The sequence below is a fragment of the Colletotrichum scovillei genome (assembly GCF_011075155.1).
Source record: "Colletotrichum scovillei strain TJNH1 chromosome Unknown Contig00011, whole genome shotgun sequence".
In the NCBI taxonomy this organism is placed as follows: Eukaryota; Fungi; Ascomycota; class Sordariomycetes; order Glomerellales; family Glomerellaceae; genus Colletotrichum; species Colletotrichum scovillei.
Genome location: NW_023336269.1, coordinates 1170725 through 1187373, shown reverse-complemented (window position 1 = coordinate 1187373; position 16649 = coordinate 1170725). Strand labels below are relative to the sequence as shown.

Genomic DNA, 16649 nt, shown 5'->3' with positions numbered 1-16649 from the left:
TGGTTGATTTGTTGGCTACAAATGTACCGCCCACCAAGCTTTTGCCCGCAAACTACAATCAAGCCTGTACCGCAGGTACCTTACCTTAGCACGGTCTCCGCCCAGCTTTTCTGCAAGCTCTCCAAGCTGCCTAGGCAGGTGCGCCTGATTTCTGAGCGCGCCTTCCAATCGTCCTCTCCCGCATGCACCTCATCGTCCAGGCATGCTCTTTGTCATCACCTCGACCTCTTCCCCTTCGCCAATTCATCCGTACTTATCAATTCGCGAGTACATAACCGCTGATTGAGCTAGTCCTCGAGACTGTCTGGCGAACATTGATATCCAACCTTCTGTCGCATCACCGAGTCTACCGTCACCAGCTATTCTCTCTTGCGCCGCGGCCCCAGACATCTGGCCGAGCCTCATTCCTGCCTACGATTCTGACTTGCGCTTGACAGAGACTGCTTGACGACGGAGAAACAAAGCGTCGCTCTTTATAATCTTCCCGAGACCACAGCCTGCAGGAAGCGCTCTCGACTCTCGCGCGCCCGCTGACAGCATGAGCGCGCCGCCACCAGGTCTGCCCAACGGCCAGAACCCGAATGGCCTACCAGGACAGCCTGGACAGCCTCGCCCCCCTCCGATCAAGCGACGACCCAAAGGTGATCCCCTTGTTGCCCGCAAGCGACCTGGAGCTCCACGACCGGCTGCCTCGCGTCCCCCTCCAGGCTCGCTGCAAACCGCCTCAGGAGCCCGACCAGCTGCCGGTGGAACAGGTCACCACGGCCTTCAGCGACCCGAGACCGAGGAAGATATCAGAGCGAAGAGAGCGGCAAACGGTGGCTGGCTCGATCCCGCGCCCCAGAATGTCAGGGAATTCAAGATCGTAACGACCAAGAAGGCGTTGAAAGATGGTGTCAGACATCACGTTATGAAACTCTCTTCCGCCAAGGCCGAGCTCGAAAGGAACGGCATTGATCCTACAAACCAAGATGAATTCACCCGACCTGTCACGCTTCAACGTCGCGATCCACGACAACCGCCTCCCGGACGCGAAGTCAAGCACGAAGAGCCCGAGCCACAACCAGTTGATGAAAAGGAAGCCGAGCGTTTGGCACAACTCAAGGCCGAACGTGAGGCTGTTCGAGCTGTGGAACTCGCCAAGAGTGCACCCAGTCTGAAAGATCCTAGTCTTGATAAGAAGCCCAAGCCCAAGGAGAAGGAAAAGGATGTCCAGTTCCACCGCCAGCCTCGGTCGGAGAAAGAGAAGAAGCAACAGGGCCTGCGATACGAGGAGGCGCTCCCTTGGCACCTGGAGGACGCAGATGGCAAGAACGTCTGGGTCGGATCATACGTCGCGCCTCTGTCCGAGACCACCGTCTGCTTTGTTGCTACTAGAGATGGCAAATTCGCGGCGATACCTCTGGAAAAGTGGTACAAATTTACTGCGAAGCCCCATTTCAATACCATGAGGCTTGAAGAAGCAGAGGCTTTGATGAGTAAGAAGACAGACATCGGCCGATGGTACATGCGTGACAAGCAAAAGAAGAGCGAGCAAGAAGAATGGGAGGCGACCAGACATGCCCTGTACGGTCCTGCGAGAATCAAGACAGAAAGTAGCACCTTCAGAGCTGCTTCTCGGGAAGAAAAGCAAGACCATGACGAGATTGACATGGAAGGCGATGAGTTCCAGGACGATGACGAGAATCCCGGCTTGGACGTGGACAATGACGAGGATACCAAGGAGGCTACTGATCGTATTCGCCGAGATCAAATGGGCGCTAATCTTTTTGGCGAGGCCGATGAGCGCAGAGTAGAGAAGGAGTTGAACGAAATGAGGAAAGCCGAGGAGGAGCGCCGCAAAGAGGGAAAGCGAACCACCAAGGCACTCATCAAGAGAGAAAAGGAGACTATCTACCAGTCGGATTCGAGTGGCTACGATCCTTTCGAGTCTTCATCGGTAAGATGCTCAGAGAAGCTGTCGGTTTATTTATTTATTTTTCACTAATCACATGCACAGAGCGACGATGATTCCGACGAGGAAAAGAAGAAGGAAGAAGAGAAGGACAAGGACAAAGATGAAGAGAACAAGGACAAGGACGGAGACTCCAAGGATAAGACTGCGTCGGGCGTTTCTTCCAAGGGTAACACTACCCCGTCTGGCCGACCGAAACATACCGATGCTCTTAAGAAGGGCAAGTCTCTGAAGCGTCCCGGCTCTCCCAACTTGTCGGAATCTAGTGGCAACGAGTCCTCTCGGAAGAAGCTGAAGAAGCATGCCGCGGCGTCTGTCCATCAGAGCCGTTCGTCTACGCCTTCGGGAGGCCTGAAGAGCCACCTCAAGGGTGCCATGAGCGACGGCGAGGCAACAGGAGGCGAGATGTCAGACGGCCAGTTGAGAAAGAAGAAGATCAAGCTCGTTGGCAGCGGAGCAAGAGGCACGCCAGTCGGTTCGAGGGCCGGTAGTCCTGTCCCCGCAGCATCCGGTAAGCACATAGACCGCGCTCCTCATTGTTTAGAGTGCATGCTAACGCGGTTTATAGGCTCCAAGCCCGGTTCACCAGTTCCCGAGGGATCGCCTGCTCCCCGTGGTCCCATTCAGGCTCACGAGATTGTTGACGCCCTTCCTGAGCTCCCTGGCGGTATCAGCATTGGTAACCTGATGAGAAGATTCCAGGGACGCATCGGCGATGGCCCTGGCCAGATGGATCGCAAGGAATGGATCAAGCTTGTCAAGGAGAACTGTGCCTACGGATCCGACAAGATTCTTCGTCGCAGACCTTAGGCGGGAAAGCCAATATTGTAGATTCTGCTAGCGATTGATCCATCATTAGGATGGAATTCGTCGGCGAAGAGTCCCACGCCGACGTGTCACCCATAAATGAGTAACTTGGATTATCTCACAAGAGTTGTATGAGTGAAGTGAGCACAGCTTGTTTTTGAGGAGGGCGTATATGGCTCGGGTGAGACTAGTCATCTTTGAAGATTTTCAATGAGAGTCGCAAACGCGAACCAGATATTCAAAGAGGAGAGGACCACCGAACAAACACATCTCCAGCCAATGGTAGAAGAGAGACGTCAAATCAGCAGGGCACCTTTCAAGACAACATGTGACCATGCTCTTCGAGTGTATTTTACGCTATGAAGTCAATTTGGTGCTCCATTCATAAAATATGTTTCATTCTCATTCGAACTTCAAAATGATACAGGCTCAGATTTGAACCATCACTTTGATTGTGACTGAAACGCAAATATCATGGGATATCCAATGCTTGAATCCTTCACATTCCGGTGCCTTGACCGAACTACATGTCAACATCCTAGCGCGATCATTCGTCCATCTGCCAGGCGTAGTCGAGCCCCTTATTCCGCTCCCTGCGATTAATCGCCCTGAACCGCTCCCCTTCGAACCCGTTACTCCTATCGACGCCATCCCACCTATACCCCGGCTTGATGCCATACCGATTCGGCGGCGCAGCACCAGCATACACCGGCCGCCTCTTCCCCTTTTTGCCCTTTGCCCCTGTACCACCACCGCCACCCGTCTTGTCGCTCAAAAACTGCGCCATGGGATCATTCCACCGCTCCTGCTCCTTGAGCTCGTTATTCATCTCCTCGTCGTCCGCCGTCCGCGCAAACGTCATGAGCTTGGCGTCCTCAAGCGCCTCCCTGCGCTTCCGCGCGTTCTCGAGCTGTACGTCGCCCTTGGGCGCCAACCTTGCCTGCCGTTCCTTTTCCTCGGCCTCGAGCGCCAGCTTGCGCGCCTCCGCGCGCTTCATGGAGACGTCGACGCGGCGGCCCGTGGCGTCGCGGTAGACCGTCTCCTCTTCCTTGCCGTGTTTTCGGAGTTTCGCAAACTCGGCTTCTTCGGCTTGCTGACGGCGGCGGAGCTGTGCTGAGACGGCGGCGGCGGATTGCAGGCCTGCGTGTGTGCCGTCGCTCATTTTGACGACGTTGGCGTTGGTGGCTTCGTCGTCGCCTCCTTCTATGACGGGCATCTCGTCGTCTGCATTTCCTGCTGCTGCATTTTCTGCTGCTGTCGAGGCGAGGATCGCGTCTGCTGCTGCGGCGCTGTCGTCGTCTCCATTGTTGCCCGCGCCGGCACCGCCTTGTGATTTCGAGGATGCGGCGACCGTCTTCCAATTTGATTTCTTCGTCTTCCTGAACTCTGCCGATGTCCCTGATACGAGGGCTGGTCCTGATTCTGCGTCGTCGTCTTGTGCGGTGGAGTTGCCCCAGCCGTTGTCGTCGTCGTCTGCGATGATGAGGCCTTGGGTCTCGGTGGGTTGTTTGCGCTTGCGCTTCTTGGTGGGTTTCGGATCTGCTACTAAGTAGTTTTTTGCGAGATATGATGAGAGGTCAGAAGGCATTTTCGGATATGGCCTGTGCAGGCACGAGAAGGTTAGAGATGGGGTTGGTTTGGGTTGGTTTTGGTGGTAATGAGAAGAGCTACCTTATAATACTTCAAGATGTCACAGGTAAGCTAAGACTGAGGTATCGACGTCGTTGCACATCAAAAAAAAGGTGCACGGACCTTGATGGACCAGAACCAGAAAAGCAGGGGCCGCGGACCGACAAGGGTCCCCCCACTCTCCCTCGTCCCTTCCACGAATGGACGTGCATGTGACGGGGCGCTAGTTACTTATCGGAGGGTAGAGTGGTCTCTCTCTCGCGCGAACCTGACAATGACGGCTTCTGGCTTGTAATTAGGCCAGCTGCAGCGTACAGTACAACTGTGGCATCGTCGCGGAGCCAGTCTTTGTACGCCATCTTTTTCTCTCCTGCTTCACACTTTCCATGTTTGCTGACCTCTTCTCAAAAGTTCTAGACTGCGCCGAACACTCGTTCATTTCTGCGATCCACCGCCGAGCCCCCTACTAATTACGACGCCAAAAGCCATCCGGCGGAGTTACGAATGCTCCAACACCACCGAACGTCCGATACATAAGCCACTGGCTTCTACTCATCTGACAGGATCAAGGCACAGGGTATCGGTCTTTTCCGACTGATACGCCTTACGCAGCCTTGATCATGCAGTCCCCGGACAATGAGGCCTCGCCAATCGAGTCGCTCCCCGCCATGCCCATGGCCGCCTCGACTGGAAGACCGCCCAAGAGGCAGTCTGTTCCCGAAGGCCACCCGCTGGCACAATCCGAGGTCACGTTACCATACCGAAGATCCAACCCCTCTGTCGCGCCGCTCTTCGCTTCCACTCTGACGCCTCCCGGATCACGCTCAGGGTCTCCCATGGGACGAGGCTCCCCGGCCCGAAGCACAATATCGGGGTCCGTCTTTGGTGGACCGGCAGCTCGCTCGCTCATCGAGAATGCTTCCGACAGCCCCGGCGACCCACGTAACCTTATCATGAAAGCCTACGTTCCGCATGTTGCGATTTACGCCTCGCCAGATACCGAGGAGCTCGCGACCGACAAGGGTTTCAAGAACGGATTGTGGGAGCTCCTGCGTCCTTTCGGAGAACAGGTGCAGGGCAAGGTCACTATCAGAGACAGCAACGGTGCGAGTAGATCATGGGAGGACTACTCCGTTCGGTTCACCAAGTTTGGAGACAATATCGAGCACCCTGGTTCGAACGCCTCGCAAGGCACGCAATCTGCGGCGACCAACGGACAAGCCGGATCTGCCTCAAAATCGAAGAGCCACTACGACGACGTTGAAGCGGTGGTGGACAGCCATCTGTCTTACGCTGAAGAGTCATTCCTCAACACCCCGCACCACGGATTGACGAGACAGGGCTTGGATGTGGAGGCTACCTCCCCATACTACTCATTATACCTGCGGAGACTATTATCGGGCATACCTGTGTCACCTCACGAGACTTTTGCGCATCCAGTGGCTTGCGTGATTGCTATCAGCTCGCGGAGTCCATCACCCATAGAAGACTTGCGCAAGTTATACAACGACACAAGCACCGGGGAGAACAGACTGCCGGTGTGGGTAGACGGAGACTATCTTCGATACTACGTTTTGGTACACGATGAAGAGCGCGACGACGTTACCCGGTCACTGGCCTTATTCGACCAGATGAAGCGTCATCTCGGCCTACATTGCCATTTGCTGCGGTTGAGAAGCACGCAGAGTGCAGAGACCGATGACGATAGCATACCTCTGCCGCGGAGCGATTGGATGTCGGCAGCCGAAGAACTGAAGGACATTCGAAACAGCGAGGAACGAGAAGACTTTGAGGACCCGACAAGATACATCTTCGAGTCGGATGCCACGGCGATTCGCACTTTTGTGAGAGAGATGGTTACGCAGTCCATCATCCCTACCATGGAGCGCCATGTGTCGCTGTGGAACGACCAAGTCGCATCTCGTAGGAGAGGAATTACGGGAAGGTTCATGAATCTATCGCGAAAATGGGGCGGCTTTGGCAGCAGCTCGAGGAATTCTGTCGTGGGAGGCAGTGGATCATCAAGCGCTTATGACGCGCTCGGATTCTACCGACCAGACGCTTCAGAGGCCATCATGCGGAAGCTAGCCGACTTTGCCTTTATGCTCAGGGACTGGAAACTAGCGCACTCAACATATGATCTCCTAAGGTCCGATTTTAGCGACGCAAAAGCCTGGAAGTATCACGCAGCAGCCAACGAAATGGCCGCCGCCAGTCTCCTCATCATGCCGCAAAACCTGCCTTCCAAATCCCGCGCCGAGACGATCGATCAGATGTTGGAAGCCGCCTTCTACTCTTACTACACACGTTGCAGCTCTCCATTTGGAGCGTTGAGATCCTTGACGCTTGGAATCGAGCTTCTGCGGCTTAGGGGCGGCAGCAGCGTTGATGACGCCGTGAGATGGGGCATTCGGCTTCTCGATTCTAAGATCCTCGGTCCCGTCGGCGATGCTCTCATGAAGGAGCGGCTCGCCGTCTGCTACGCCTCAAAACCGGGCGTTGGCTCAGGCTCATGGGGCCACAGGAAGAGAAAATCGGCCATGTGGTGTATCCTCGGCGGTGAGGCATGGGACCTGCAACAGAAGTATATCCAGTCCCAGCGGTGTCTCAATGAAGCCTCGCGGATCTACTCGGAGCTTCCGCACGAAAATGGTGTCTCCAAATTCAGTCTTGCCAACGAGTTCGTGGCTGGCCTACAGCATCAGCTCGATGAGAAGCTCGACGTGGACGATGGGAATGGAGGCGACGAGTCCCCATCACAAGATGTGGAGGAGGTTCTCGTTGAGGAGAGTGAGACTATGGATTTCAGATCAAGACGGACGAGTATGATGGGTCGTGGAGGAGCACCTGTCGCAAGCCTTGAGACTGCGCCGTTGCACGAGGTTGCGTCACCCGTCAAAGAGAAGGGGGATGGATCGGTGCAAGACGAGTTTGGCTAACACGACTTGGATCGGTTGGAGTGGCGGAGGTGCAGCGATGGGTGAATGAAGTGATTAGTAGATGCGTTTACGAAGCGGATTAATAGCATTTACAACCACTGTCCCTGTCTCTTCTAAGTATTGTTGTCTTTGCACTGTGATTGTTCATTTCTTTGACCAAGACGAAGTGTATAGTAGAAGACAAAGTAAGGCATGCAGCCAGAAGTTATGCCTGCTCCTTCTTCGTTTGATACCCCAAATGCTCAGTGAATCCCAGGCATCCGTCTTAAAGCCATCGTTCCTCCCGCTTTGCATTACCCCCCTTAGTCATTGTTAGGTCTGATGCTCAAATTTTGTATAAATGTCGTTTGGTGGCATCTGCTACACCAAGGTGCTTCTCAGTACGTACCTGCGCTAGTCCCCTGCTCAAGGTCAGGCACCTGGACACACTTGTCACTGGGGACCCTTGGACCCAGCAATGATCTCACCGGCAACCGATAGGAGAAAGACTGCTGAGCCCACGCCGATAAGGCAGCTTCCCCCACTGTCCCGCCAAACCAACTGTCTCTCTACTACTTCGTTTGGGCTCGCCGGGAAGTTTCTAGGTCTTGCGAGGCACGACAGTTTTATTCTGCACCTATTTCTGATTGCCTTTCCTTTACCCGTTCAAAGTCTACTTTCTCTCCCTCGTCACTGGGACAATTTGAGGAGATCCTCCCTCCAGCCGACCTGAAGTCGAAACGCAGCTACATACTTTCGACAGAACCGGTTGTGAGGTCTCTCGACAGACCCGACGTCACTTGGCCAAGATGGGAGAGCTAGCCGACTTTCTCGTCGAAAGAGACCAAAACTTTCGCAAGTGAGTGCCTCTCTCACTCACTCACTCATATCATCCCCCAAGCTCCGTTTCAGCTGTTTGTTAACGCCCTCACCTGCGCAGAGCCCGTTTGCCAGCCCTCTACTCCGACTTCCGCCCCCAACGAACCCTGAACCCAGACGGCTTCCAAGCCAACGTCAGCGCCTGGCGCCAGGCCCTCGCCCGCGCAGCATGGGAAGGCCGCATCGCCTCGCAGCTCTCGGCGCCGAACCTGCTAGTGGTCAACGTCGACGAGCAGCTCGTGCGGTCCCTGGAGAGCAAGCAATTCGGCCGCCCGCTCGCGCTCGGCACCGTCGTCAGGGAGGCCGTCGCCGACAAGGACCTGTACCCGCTCGACGAGTTCACAAGGGCCAAGGAGAGCATCTACGCGAGCAAGACGTGGGCGCAGGTGCCGTGGAGCGTGGTCTCGTGGGCGGCGGGGCAGTTGTTTGGGGGCGGCAAGTCGACTTCGGGCGAGGATAAGGTCCCGCGGGGGCGGTTTGTGGTGTTGAGGAATGTGGAGGCGACGGCGAAGAGTCTTGCGGAGAGGGTCAGCGCTGCGGATTCGAGGTTCGACAGGACGTATACGAAGACGCATTTTCAAAAGACGTTTGCGGACGCGCTGGTGCAGGATCGGAGGTTATCCGAGACGGATGTGGATATTTTGCTGGTGTTCCTCTCGCGGGACAAGGGGATCGTGGTCTACGACGGCAAGGTGGTCAAAATCAAGGGATCGAGCACAGATGAGGACGAGACGACGATCACGGAGGAAGACGAGGCCGTCTCGTCGCTCAAGGAACTCATCGCCGACATGAAGCAACAGACGGCCCTCCTCACGTCTCGCGTGGACGAGCTCGCGGCGACAGCCAAGGAAGCCGTCGTCAAAAAGAACAAGGTCGCCGCGCTGGCGGCGCTCAAGTCCAAAAAAATGACCGAGGCGTCGCTCGAGAAGCGCTTCGCGACGCTGAACCAGCTCGAGGACGTGGCGGCGAGGATACAGGAGGCGCGGGACAACGTCCAGCTCGTCAGCGTCATGGAGGCGAGCGCGGGCGCGCTCAAGGGGCTCAACGAGAAGGTCGGCGGCGCGGACCGGGTCGGGGACGTAGTGGACCGGCTGCGGGAGCAGATGGGCGAGGTGGACGAGGTGGGCAAGATTATCTCCGAGGCTGGTGCCGCGCCTGTGGTGGACGAGTTTGAGGTGGACGAGGAGCTTGAGGCTATGGAGCGCGAGGAGAGGGAGAAGGTTGAGGCGGCGGAGCGGAAGGAGAGGGAGGCGCGGGAGGAGAGGGAGGCTGAGGAGACGAGGAGGAGGCTTGAGGCCGAGATGGCGGATTTGAAGACGCCTGTTGCGGAGCCCGTTGCGAGGCAGGACGCCAAGTCGCCGACGGGGGAGACGGCGGAGAGTTTGGAGAGGATGGGGCTCGAGGAGAGGGAGAGGGAGCGGGAGAAGCCGATGCCTGCGCAGTGAAAGGGTTGGCTGGCATTGTATTACGTTGGCGTCTCATCACGCATTTGTATTAATGAACCATTGGGGGTTAGATCACGGCGTTTCTTTGCTGGTTTTTTGTATTGAGGCAACGTCTGTATATTTTACAGTCGGCAGGGTATAGTAACGAAGAAAGCGCTATGTCATGCAATCACCACGCAGAATGTCACCGCGCCTCCTGACCGCTCGGTATTTGCGGCTCTGAGAAGCCGTCCTGTAAGTAATATGACGATGCCGGAACCTGAGGTTTGAGCGCCGGATTGTCGACCTGCATCATGGATCCCGTGGGGCCGTCCTCTACGCCGCCTTCTCTGGGTGCGTCTGTTGGTTGCTCTGTCAGATCAATCACCGCCGCGTCACTCCTCTCTGAATCCACCTTGGGAGCACCAGTCTCTGCTGAAGCGGCCCCGCCATCTTCTGACTTTGGAGTCGCCGTCCCTTTCCCCTCCTCCTCGCTCTTGGGTTTCGCTTGGGCTCTGGACTTGCGCGCATTTGCGATTAGATCCTTGAAGGAGGTATCATGCTTTGCCGCCCAGGCGACGCCGTCAAATTCTTTGTCCTTGACCGCGACACCCGGCTTCACAAACATGGCCGCCTTGGAACCCTGCGTGCGCTCCCACACGTCAAGGTCATGCAGCAGCTCCGTTCTCCGCTTCGGTCGCGCCGAATCGCAGTTTGCGTTCCACAGCGTCACCCATTCTTTATGTCTCTTTTCTAGTTGGACGCGGCCGCCTGTGACCGAGAGGCCGAGGTCCGACATCTTTTTGCGGAGGGCGACGTCTTTGAGCATGGAGTAGGCGAGCGCGGGGAGGCGTTCGGGAGGCGGGTGCGATCTGCTGGGGCCGGCGCCGCGGGCGGGGGTGTTTGGTGTCGGGGTACGGCTTGCGCTTGCGCGGGCTTGGGCTGTATGTTGTTGTGGAGGTGGTTTCGAGCCGTCGCAGGTGTCGAGGTGGCGGAAGACTTGGGCTTCCTTCATGCGAGTGCTGCATATGGGGCATGGGACCAGGCCGTCCTCGGGAGCTGAGGAGAATGTGTTAGAAGGGTTGTCGAGTGAAGAGCTTGGTAGAGAAGAGCAATGGCTTACCGAAATCTGCGTCCTCTGACTCGTTGTCCTCCTGTACTTCCTCCATCTCGTCAACCTCATCGACCTCAGGCACGGGCGCGGCGGCAGCCTGTCCAGATCTCGTCCTGCTGAGCCTCGTCGAACTCCTCAGGCGCTTGGTCTCTGGCTGTTGCTCGCCGTTCTCCTCAGCCAGCCTCCTCTTGGCCGCACTGCCGCTTGGTTCTCGCTGGCTGTCCTGGCCCGCCGTCCTCGCAAAGTGTAGCGTATCCTTCCTGGCCTTGACAAACGAGTCGACAACCTCCTCGAGAGACCAATTACTCCTCAGCTTCAACTCCTGGTCCGAGGCCCGACAGAGAGGGCACTTGCCGTCGTTGGACAAGGCGCGACGGATGCAGAGGGAGCAAAAGGTATGGCAGCATGATGTGATCATTGGTGTCTTGAAGAAGTCCTTGCAGACCTGGCATCGTAAGGAGGCTTCGACTGCTGAGAGGGCGGGGAGGGGTGTAGAGAGCCAGTCTGTTGAGTCTGGGACGTCCTCGAAGTTGTCCGCCATTGTGGGCGACTAGACTGGGGGATTCGTGACAGAAGTCAATCTTGGGTAAGTATCTGTATGTTCGGCGGCGATCGGTACTCTCGAGGCACAAGTCGCTTGAAAAAGACTTGGGGTGTCTGAGCTGGCGATTTGAGTAAAGGCCTCGAACAATAGAAACAAGGATGTCCAGATGCAAAGGCTTCGGTGAACTTTTGGAGAGGATAGGAAAGTCGCGTCGAGTGGCGCGCTCATTGGGAAAGTGTCAGGGATTTGAAGACCGGGGGGTGTAGAGTTAGTGAATAACGTCACCAATCGTACTCTCCTGAGTGGCCCCAGCAGGGGGGTGTGCACAGAAAATCAATTAAGAAGAAAGAAGTGGGGTCGCGTCTTTGTCTCTGGCCCGACGCGTCTTCTCAGAGCAAGTACCTTAGCTCCCTCACCACTTTGTACCTTCTTCACAGCGAATCATCGTGACAACTCCCTGCAAAAGCCGTCGCCTTGTTCTTTGACGAGCTTCAATCATTTCACATTGGGTCACTCCGCAGTCTATCGGGAAGAATCAGACAACTTCACCATGGAGGAATACAAAAAGTATCTGGCTGACCAGATCCTGAGTGAGGAGAAAATTGTAAGCTATGGCATTCCCATGATGACCGTCAAAATGGTGCTCACAAATATCCCAGGTTACATATCGAAGCCTCAGCAGGGCACTCAAGGTTCATGTCAACACAGCAAAAGGGTCAGTTCGAAGAGCTTCATTCCACTGACTACTGCAACAACTCCTGACCTTTGATAGAATGCTCTACGACTTCCACCGGTCACAGAATGGGATGCGCCCTGGCACAATCCATGCAACCTACCTGATCTATGGAACCCAACCAGCGCAACAAAAGGTCCAAGATGATGGCGATGTTGAAATGACCAGCTCGCCCCCTGATGTCGAAACCCCTGAAGATGTTGTCACCCACTCCATGTCTCTTGTCCCTGGCGACCTCCTGAAGGGTAATTAGAAGTTTCTTGTTTCCACTGTCTTCTCACATCACTGACCTTTCTTAGACACTCTGGCCACTTACGAAGAGGTTACCTCATTCCATATCTACAGTTTGGCGAGGCATCCTACCAGGGTAAGCCCTCATTCTCCTCCGTCTAGTGATAACTATTGACCAGTGCCCCAGGACTTGCAACTTTTAGCAGACGTTCATCAACAAGTCAAGGAGCAGTCGACGGATGAGAGCGCATCCATGGCAGAGACATACGGTACCATTACCAACCCTAATGCCCGCAAACGCACCCGCCAAGGAAGAGGACCAGTACCTACACCTGCTGCTCCAGCACCGGTGGCCAAGCCTGTCAAGAAGGAAGCGGCACCTCCTGCTGTCAAGCCCGCAGCCCCTGAACCCAAGGCGGAAGCATCTGTCAAGCAAGAGGCCAAGACAGAGGCCAAAGAAACACCCACATCCTCGGCGGCAACGAAGAAGGGCGCGGCGCCACCAGCGTTGAAGAAGAGCGGCTCGTCTGGCATTTCGGGCATGTTTGCCAAAGCCGCAGCCAAGGCTGCAAGCAAGCCGAAAGAGGCCCCGAAACCGGCGCCCGTCGAGACGCCCGCATTATCTGATGATGGCGAGGATGACGATGAAGACATTCCCGCTGCCAAGGCCCCGGCCAATTCTGGAAGAAAGTCACGAAAGGACCGCGAGGCTGAGCTGAAGATGATGATGGAGGAGAGCGAGGAAGAGGAAGAGCCCGAAGAGAAGGAGGAGGACGAACCGATGGATGAGCCAATGGAGGAGGCCCCCGAGCCAGAAGCGAAACCTGAACCAGCGGAAGTCGTCTCTAGCACCGGCGACGGTCGTCGGCGTGGCAAGCGGAGAATCATGAAGAAGAAGCAGATTATGGACGATCAGGGCTACCTTGGTAAGTTTGGCAATACTCCCTTACACTTTCTCAAAAGCTAACAACAGTCTACTAGTCACTATCCAGGAACCTGCTTGGGAAGAGTTCTCAGAAGACGAGGCTCCCCCGCCACCCGCAAAGGTGGCCAAGACTTCATCCGCTCCAAGTTCTGGAAGCCAAGCTGCGAAGCCGAAGAAGCCTGCTCCAAAGGGACAGGGCAACATCATGTCCTTCTTTGCCAAGAAATAATTGCCGGGGAATGATTTGGGGGCTCGTGTCAAGAGGATTGATGGAGACTTGGCATGAAAGAAAAAGGACAGAAACGTTGTCAACAAGAACAGCTCTAGGGTTCCACAGTAAAGCAAGCTGTCACATGCAGATATCCGCGATTTGTCCAACGATTGTGTTACCAATGGATCTCCTGTTGGCTATGAGTGCGATCAATTACTACCTCTAGATGACAGAGGTTGAAATAGTACTGGCATGACTAGGAGAAACAGCGCCGGCCCGGAAGCGGCACGGACGCCGGAGGTCGCCCCGCGTCACCCCGCAGTGGGCCCGAGTCGTCAAGATGCGACGCTAAAATACGCAACCCCGGTCAGAGCTCCTGCAAGGGACCACAGTGACGCTGCGGCATCCCCCAAAAGACGCAGCGGACACCTGGCGGGCAGGGAGCTCGTCGTCCTATTTTCCGCGTCAATTCAACGTACGTCGCACATTGCTTCGTAACACGATCGCTTTTTTGTTTCTGTTGCTGGACCCTACCACGCTCTCTTGATATCGCAAAGAGTTTCCTCGGCGATTGATACCCATGCGGACATAGACTGAAATTTGGTTCTCTTTTCCCTCCCGTGCCTTTTCCTGCCAGGCCATATTGCTCTCGCAGTCATGTCTTTACGCACAGTATTTGACCTGCTGCTCCCCCTGGGTCTGCTGGTCGGCCAGACCTACGCGGCGCAAGAACCTCTGACGGGCGAGGATCGCGAAGCATGTCCAAACTATGCGCAGTATTCTACATACCCCCAGTGAGTTTGCTACTCTGGCCTTGGCCTTTCCTCTTGAGACCACGAACCAATGCTGAGAATGTGTGTGTGTCGCCAGTAAACCCCTGAGCGAAGGCCCCCTTGGCCTGCCCTACCAACGACCCGATCCACGATGCCGTACTTTCCACTCCGATGCCATCGAGCAGGTCATCAAGGACGTCACATCCAGAATGAAGGACCCCGACCTGGCCAGACTATTCGAGAACGCGTTCCCTTCCACGACAGACACCACCGTCAAGTTCCACACCGACGGGACTGATACCAGATTCGTCGATCTCAAGGGCCGCAGCCTGCGCGACGAGGGCAAATGGGAGGGACCGCAGTCCTTCATCATCACGGGCGACATCATTGCCGAGTGGCTGCGCGACAGCACGAACCAGCTCTCACCCTACCAGGCGCTGGCCAAGAAGGATCCCGCCATCTTCAAGCTGATCCTGGGCGCCATCAACACGCAGGCCGAGTACGTCATCGAGTCGCCGTACTGCAACGCCTTCCAGCCCCCGCCAATCGCGAACCTGCAGCCGAGCCACAACGGACAGGACGACACCGTGCACCCCATCTACGAACCCTCGTTCGTGTTCGAGTGCAAGTACGAGCTGGATTCGCTGGCGCATTTCCTCGCGCTCGGCAACGACTTTTACGAGCACACCGAGTCCAAGGATTTCATGACGGGGCGCTGGTTCATGGCTCTCGAGACGGTGCTCAACGTCCTCGAGGAGCAGTCCCGCTCGACGTTCGACCCGGAGACGGGCCGCTTCCAGAAGAACGAGTACACCTTCCAGCGCAAGACGGACGCGGGCACCGAGACGCTGAACCTCAAGGGCGTGGGTAACCCGCTGAACAACGGCACGGGTCTCGTGAGGTCGGCTTTCCGGCCCAGCGACGACGCTACGATTCTCGGCTTTTTTATCCCGGCGAACGCCATGATGGCCGTGGAGCTGAAGCGCACGTCCATATTCCTCAAGGCGGCCGGCAAGGACGTCCTCGCGCAGACGGTGGATAAGTGGAGCCAGACGATTGCTGACGGCGTGTGGAATAATGGTGTGGTCAAGCATGCCAAGTACGGAGACGTCTTTGCATACGAGGTTGATGGATACGGGTCCTCCATTCTCATGGATGATGCGAATTACCCGTCGCTACTGGCGCTTCCTCTCATGGGATTCTTGCCTGCGGATGATCAGACGTACAAGAACACCAGGAAGATGCTCTTGGAGAAGACTGGCAACCCTTACTATCTCGAGGGTGCTGCGTTCCACGGAATCGGAGGTGAGTTTTTTCTTGATACATCGGAGTCGTGCTGAAGCTTACAATATGCTAGGACCCCATATTGGGCTCTCCAACGCCTGGCCAATGAGTCTTTTGATCCAGGCGCAGACATCCGAAAATGACCAGGAAATCACCGAGTGTCTTGACTTTGTCCTGAACTCTGCCAAGCTCGGTTTGGTTCACGAGAGTGTTGACGTCGGCCGCATTTCTGCTTATACCCGTAAGTTCTATCCAGCCCGCTTTACCAATTATCATGCTAATCACACAATACAGGAAGCTGGTTCGCATGTAAGATACTAGAATACCGAATTTTGACGACATCGTGAGCTGTGATGCTGACTTTTGATAGGGGCCAACGGCGTCTTTGCCGAGACGATTCTCGACCTGGCTAAGAGGAAGCCTCACTTGATCTTTACTGACGCAAAGCCGTATACCATCTGAGCATGGCATTTACTTTTGGGCATCGCGAGTCGGGTAAATAGGCGCGACGGTTAATCAGTTGGTCGTGACATGACATGACGTGGGAGGTGGTGACTGGCATCTATGCTGCATCAATAGAGTTATATCCCATTTCTTAAAAGTTGCCAGATGATTGAAGACCAATAAGTAAAGCTGCAATAAAAAAGAAATACAGACTTAGGCTCAGATGTCTTTGCCCCAGCGAAGTGGGGAGTGACTTGGAACATGGCACATGAATTATAAACTACTCAATCTTCCCGGTCGCTTTTCCTTCATCTCATTATCATCCTAGATAACCTGTAAACATCAAGGAGATTCGTCTCGTGACGAACGGGAATAACATCTACCTTACTTTACATACTACCTACTTGAGTGGGATGCGGCAGATGGGCTCGTCATCCTTAACGAGAATGCCGACCAGAGCGCGCAAAACCGCAGTGCGAGGGACGTCGATAAATCCCTCACTCTCGTAATGACTTCGAAATACTTAATAAGGCAGGTGAGGCGTGTAGTGTCCCTGTCAAGTCTCCTTAACGATTACCATCACTAACCTATTTCCCCCACCGTCCGGTAAAAATACGCCTCGAATACTCCGGAGACCAAAATTAGAGAAGGAAGAAACATCATTAGCGAATTTGCTTTTGTTCCTTTTTTTGAGAAAACCCTTGGCTTCAAGCAATCTTTCAACTGCTCTATGGCAGACGCTTCGCGGCTTCAGCTAAGTGCCACTCAACAGCAAATGC

At 55.4% G+C, this 16649-nt stretch overlaps 7 protein-coding genes across 7 annotated transcripts; 5 read left to right on the top strand and 2 right to left on the bottom strand.

Moving 5' to 3' along the window:
- Positions 1–169: 169 nt before the first annotated feature.
- HER10_EVM0011104 (transcription initiation factor IIF subunit alpha) lies at positions 170–2930 on the top strand. The gene is made up of 3 exons (XM_035480543.1): positions 170–1939; positions 2000–2465; positions 2523–2930. Exons 1-3 carry the CDS (start codon positions 539–541, stop codon positions 2762–2764), a joined length of 2109 nt encoding a protein of 702 aa, XP_035327280.1. The 5' UTR covers positions 170–538; the 3' UTR covers positions 2765–2930.
- Positions 2931–3308: 378 nt separating this feature from the next.
- Positions 3309–4438, bottom strand: HER10_EVM0002202 (uncharacterized protein; the record flags this gene model as incomplete). The annotated part of the gene is made up of 1 exon (XM_035471924.1): positions 3309–4438. Exon 1 carries the CDS (start codon positions 4347–4349, stop codon positions 3309–3311), a length of 1041 nt encoding a protein of 346 aa, XP_035326596.1. The 5' UTR covers positions 4350–4438.
- Positions 4439–4667: 229 nt separating this feature from the next.
- HER10_EVM0000446 (TRAPP complex protein TRS85) lies at positions 4668–7409 on the top strand. The gene has a single exon (XM_035470229.1). It carries the CDS (start codon positions 5011–5013, stop codon positions 7327–7329), a length of 2319 nt encoding a protein of 772 aa, XP_035326455.1. The 5' UTR covers positions 4668–5010; the 3' UTR covers positions 7330–7409.
- Positions 7410–8117: 708 nt separating this feature from the next.
- HER10_EVM0005024 (Snf7 family protein) lies at positions 8118–9632 on the top strand (the record flags this gene model as incomplete). The annotated part of the gene is made up of 2 exons (XM_035474650.1): positions 8118–8167; positions 8249–9632. The coding sequence occupies 2 exons, from the start codon at positions 8118–8120 to the stop codon at positions 9630–9632; spliced, it is 1434 nt and encodes a 477-aa protein (XP_035326825.1).
- Positions 9633–9816: 184 nt separating this feature from the next.
- Positions 9817–11266, bottom strand: HER10_EVM0010708 (DNA repair protein rad18; the record flags this gene model as incomplete). The annotated part of the gene is made up of 2 exons (XM_035480160.1): positions 9817–10670; positions 10735–11266. 2 exons carry the CDS (start codon positions 11264–11266, stop codon positions 9817–9819), a joined length of 1386 nt encoding a protein of 461 aa, XP_035327246.1.
- Positions 11267–11716: 450 nt separating this feature from the next.
- Positions 11717–13504, top strand: HER10_EVM0009230 (DNA polymerase subunit Cdc27). The gene is made up of 6 exons (XM_035478722.1): positions 11717–11873; positions 11929–11984; positions 12042–12247; positions 12302–12369; positions 12421–13159; positions 13215–13504. The coding sequence occupies exons 1-6, from the start codon at positions 11820–11822 to the stop codon at positions 13385–13387; spliced, it is 1296 nt and encodes a 431-aa protein (XP_035327136.1). The 5' UTR covers positions 11717–11819; the 3' UTR covers positions 13388–13504.
- A 273-nt stretch (positions 13505–13777) lies between these two features.
- HER10_EVM0007388 (uncharacterized protein) lies at positions 13778–15962 on the top strand. Its single transcript, XM_035476946.1, has 5 exons — positions 13778–14163; positions 14240–15447; positions 15500–15667; positions 15721–15735; positions 15797–15962. The coding sequence occupies exons 1-5, from the start codon at positions 14027–14029 to the stop codon at positions 15886–15888; spliced, it is 1620 nt and encodes a 539-aa protein (XP_035326987.1). The 5' UTR covers positions 13778–14026; the 3' UTR covers positions 15889–15962.
- The last annotated feature ends 687 nt before the right edge of the window (positions 15963–16649 follow it).

Coding starts and splice junctions, on each gene's coding strand:
- HER10_EVM0009230 (XM_035478722.1), top strand. CDS start 11,820: ATGGAGGAATACAAAAAGTATCTGGCTGACCAGATCCTGAGTGAGGAG. Junction 11,985..12,041: donor CATGTCAACACAGCAAAAGG/GTCAGTTCGAAG, acceptor GACCTTTGATAG/AATGCTCTACGACTTCCACC. Junction 12,248..12,301: donor CCCTGGCGACCTCCTGAAGG/GTAATTAGAAGT, acceptor GACCTTTCTTAG/ACACTCTGGCCACTTACGAA.
- HER10_EVM0000446 (XM_035470229.1), top strand. CDS start 5,011: ATGCAGTCCCCGGACAATGAGGCCTCGCCAATCGAGTCGCTCCCCGCC.
- HER10_EVM0007388 (XM_035476946.1), top strand. CDS start 14,027: ATGTCTTTACGCACAGTATTTGACCTGCTGCTCCCCCTGGGTCTGCTG. Junction 14,164..14,239: donor CAGTATTCTACATACCCCCA/GTGAGTTTGCTA, acceptor GTGTGTCGCCAG/TAAACCCCTGAGCGAAGGCC. Junction 15,448..15,499: donor TGCGTTCCACGGAATCGGAG/GTGAGTTTTTTC, acceptor ACAATATGCTAG/GACCCCATATTGGGCTCTCC.
- HER10_EVM0011104 (XM_035480543.1), top strand. CDS start 539: ATGAGCGCGCCGCCACCAGGTCTGCCCAACGGCCAGAACCCGAATGGC. Junction 1,940..1,999: donor ATCCTTTCGAGTCTTCATCG/GTAAGATGCTCA, acceptor TCACATGCACAG/AGCGACGATGATTCCGACGA. Junction 2,466..2,522: donor TCCTGTCCCCGCAGCATCCG/GTAAGCACATAG, acceptor CGCGGTTTATAG/GCTCCAAGCCCGGTTCACCA.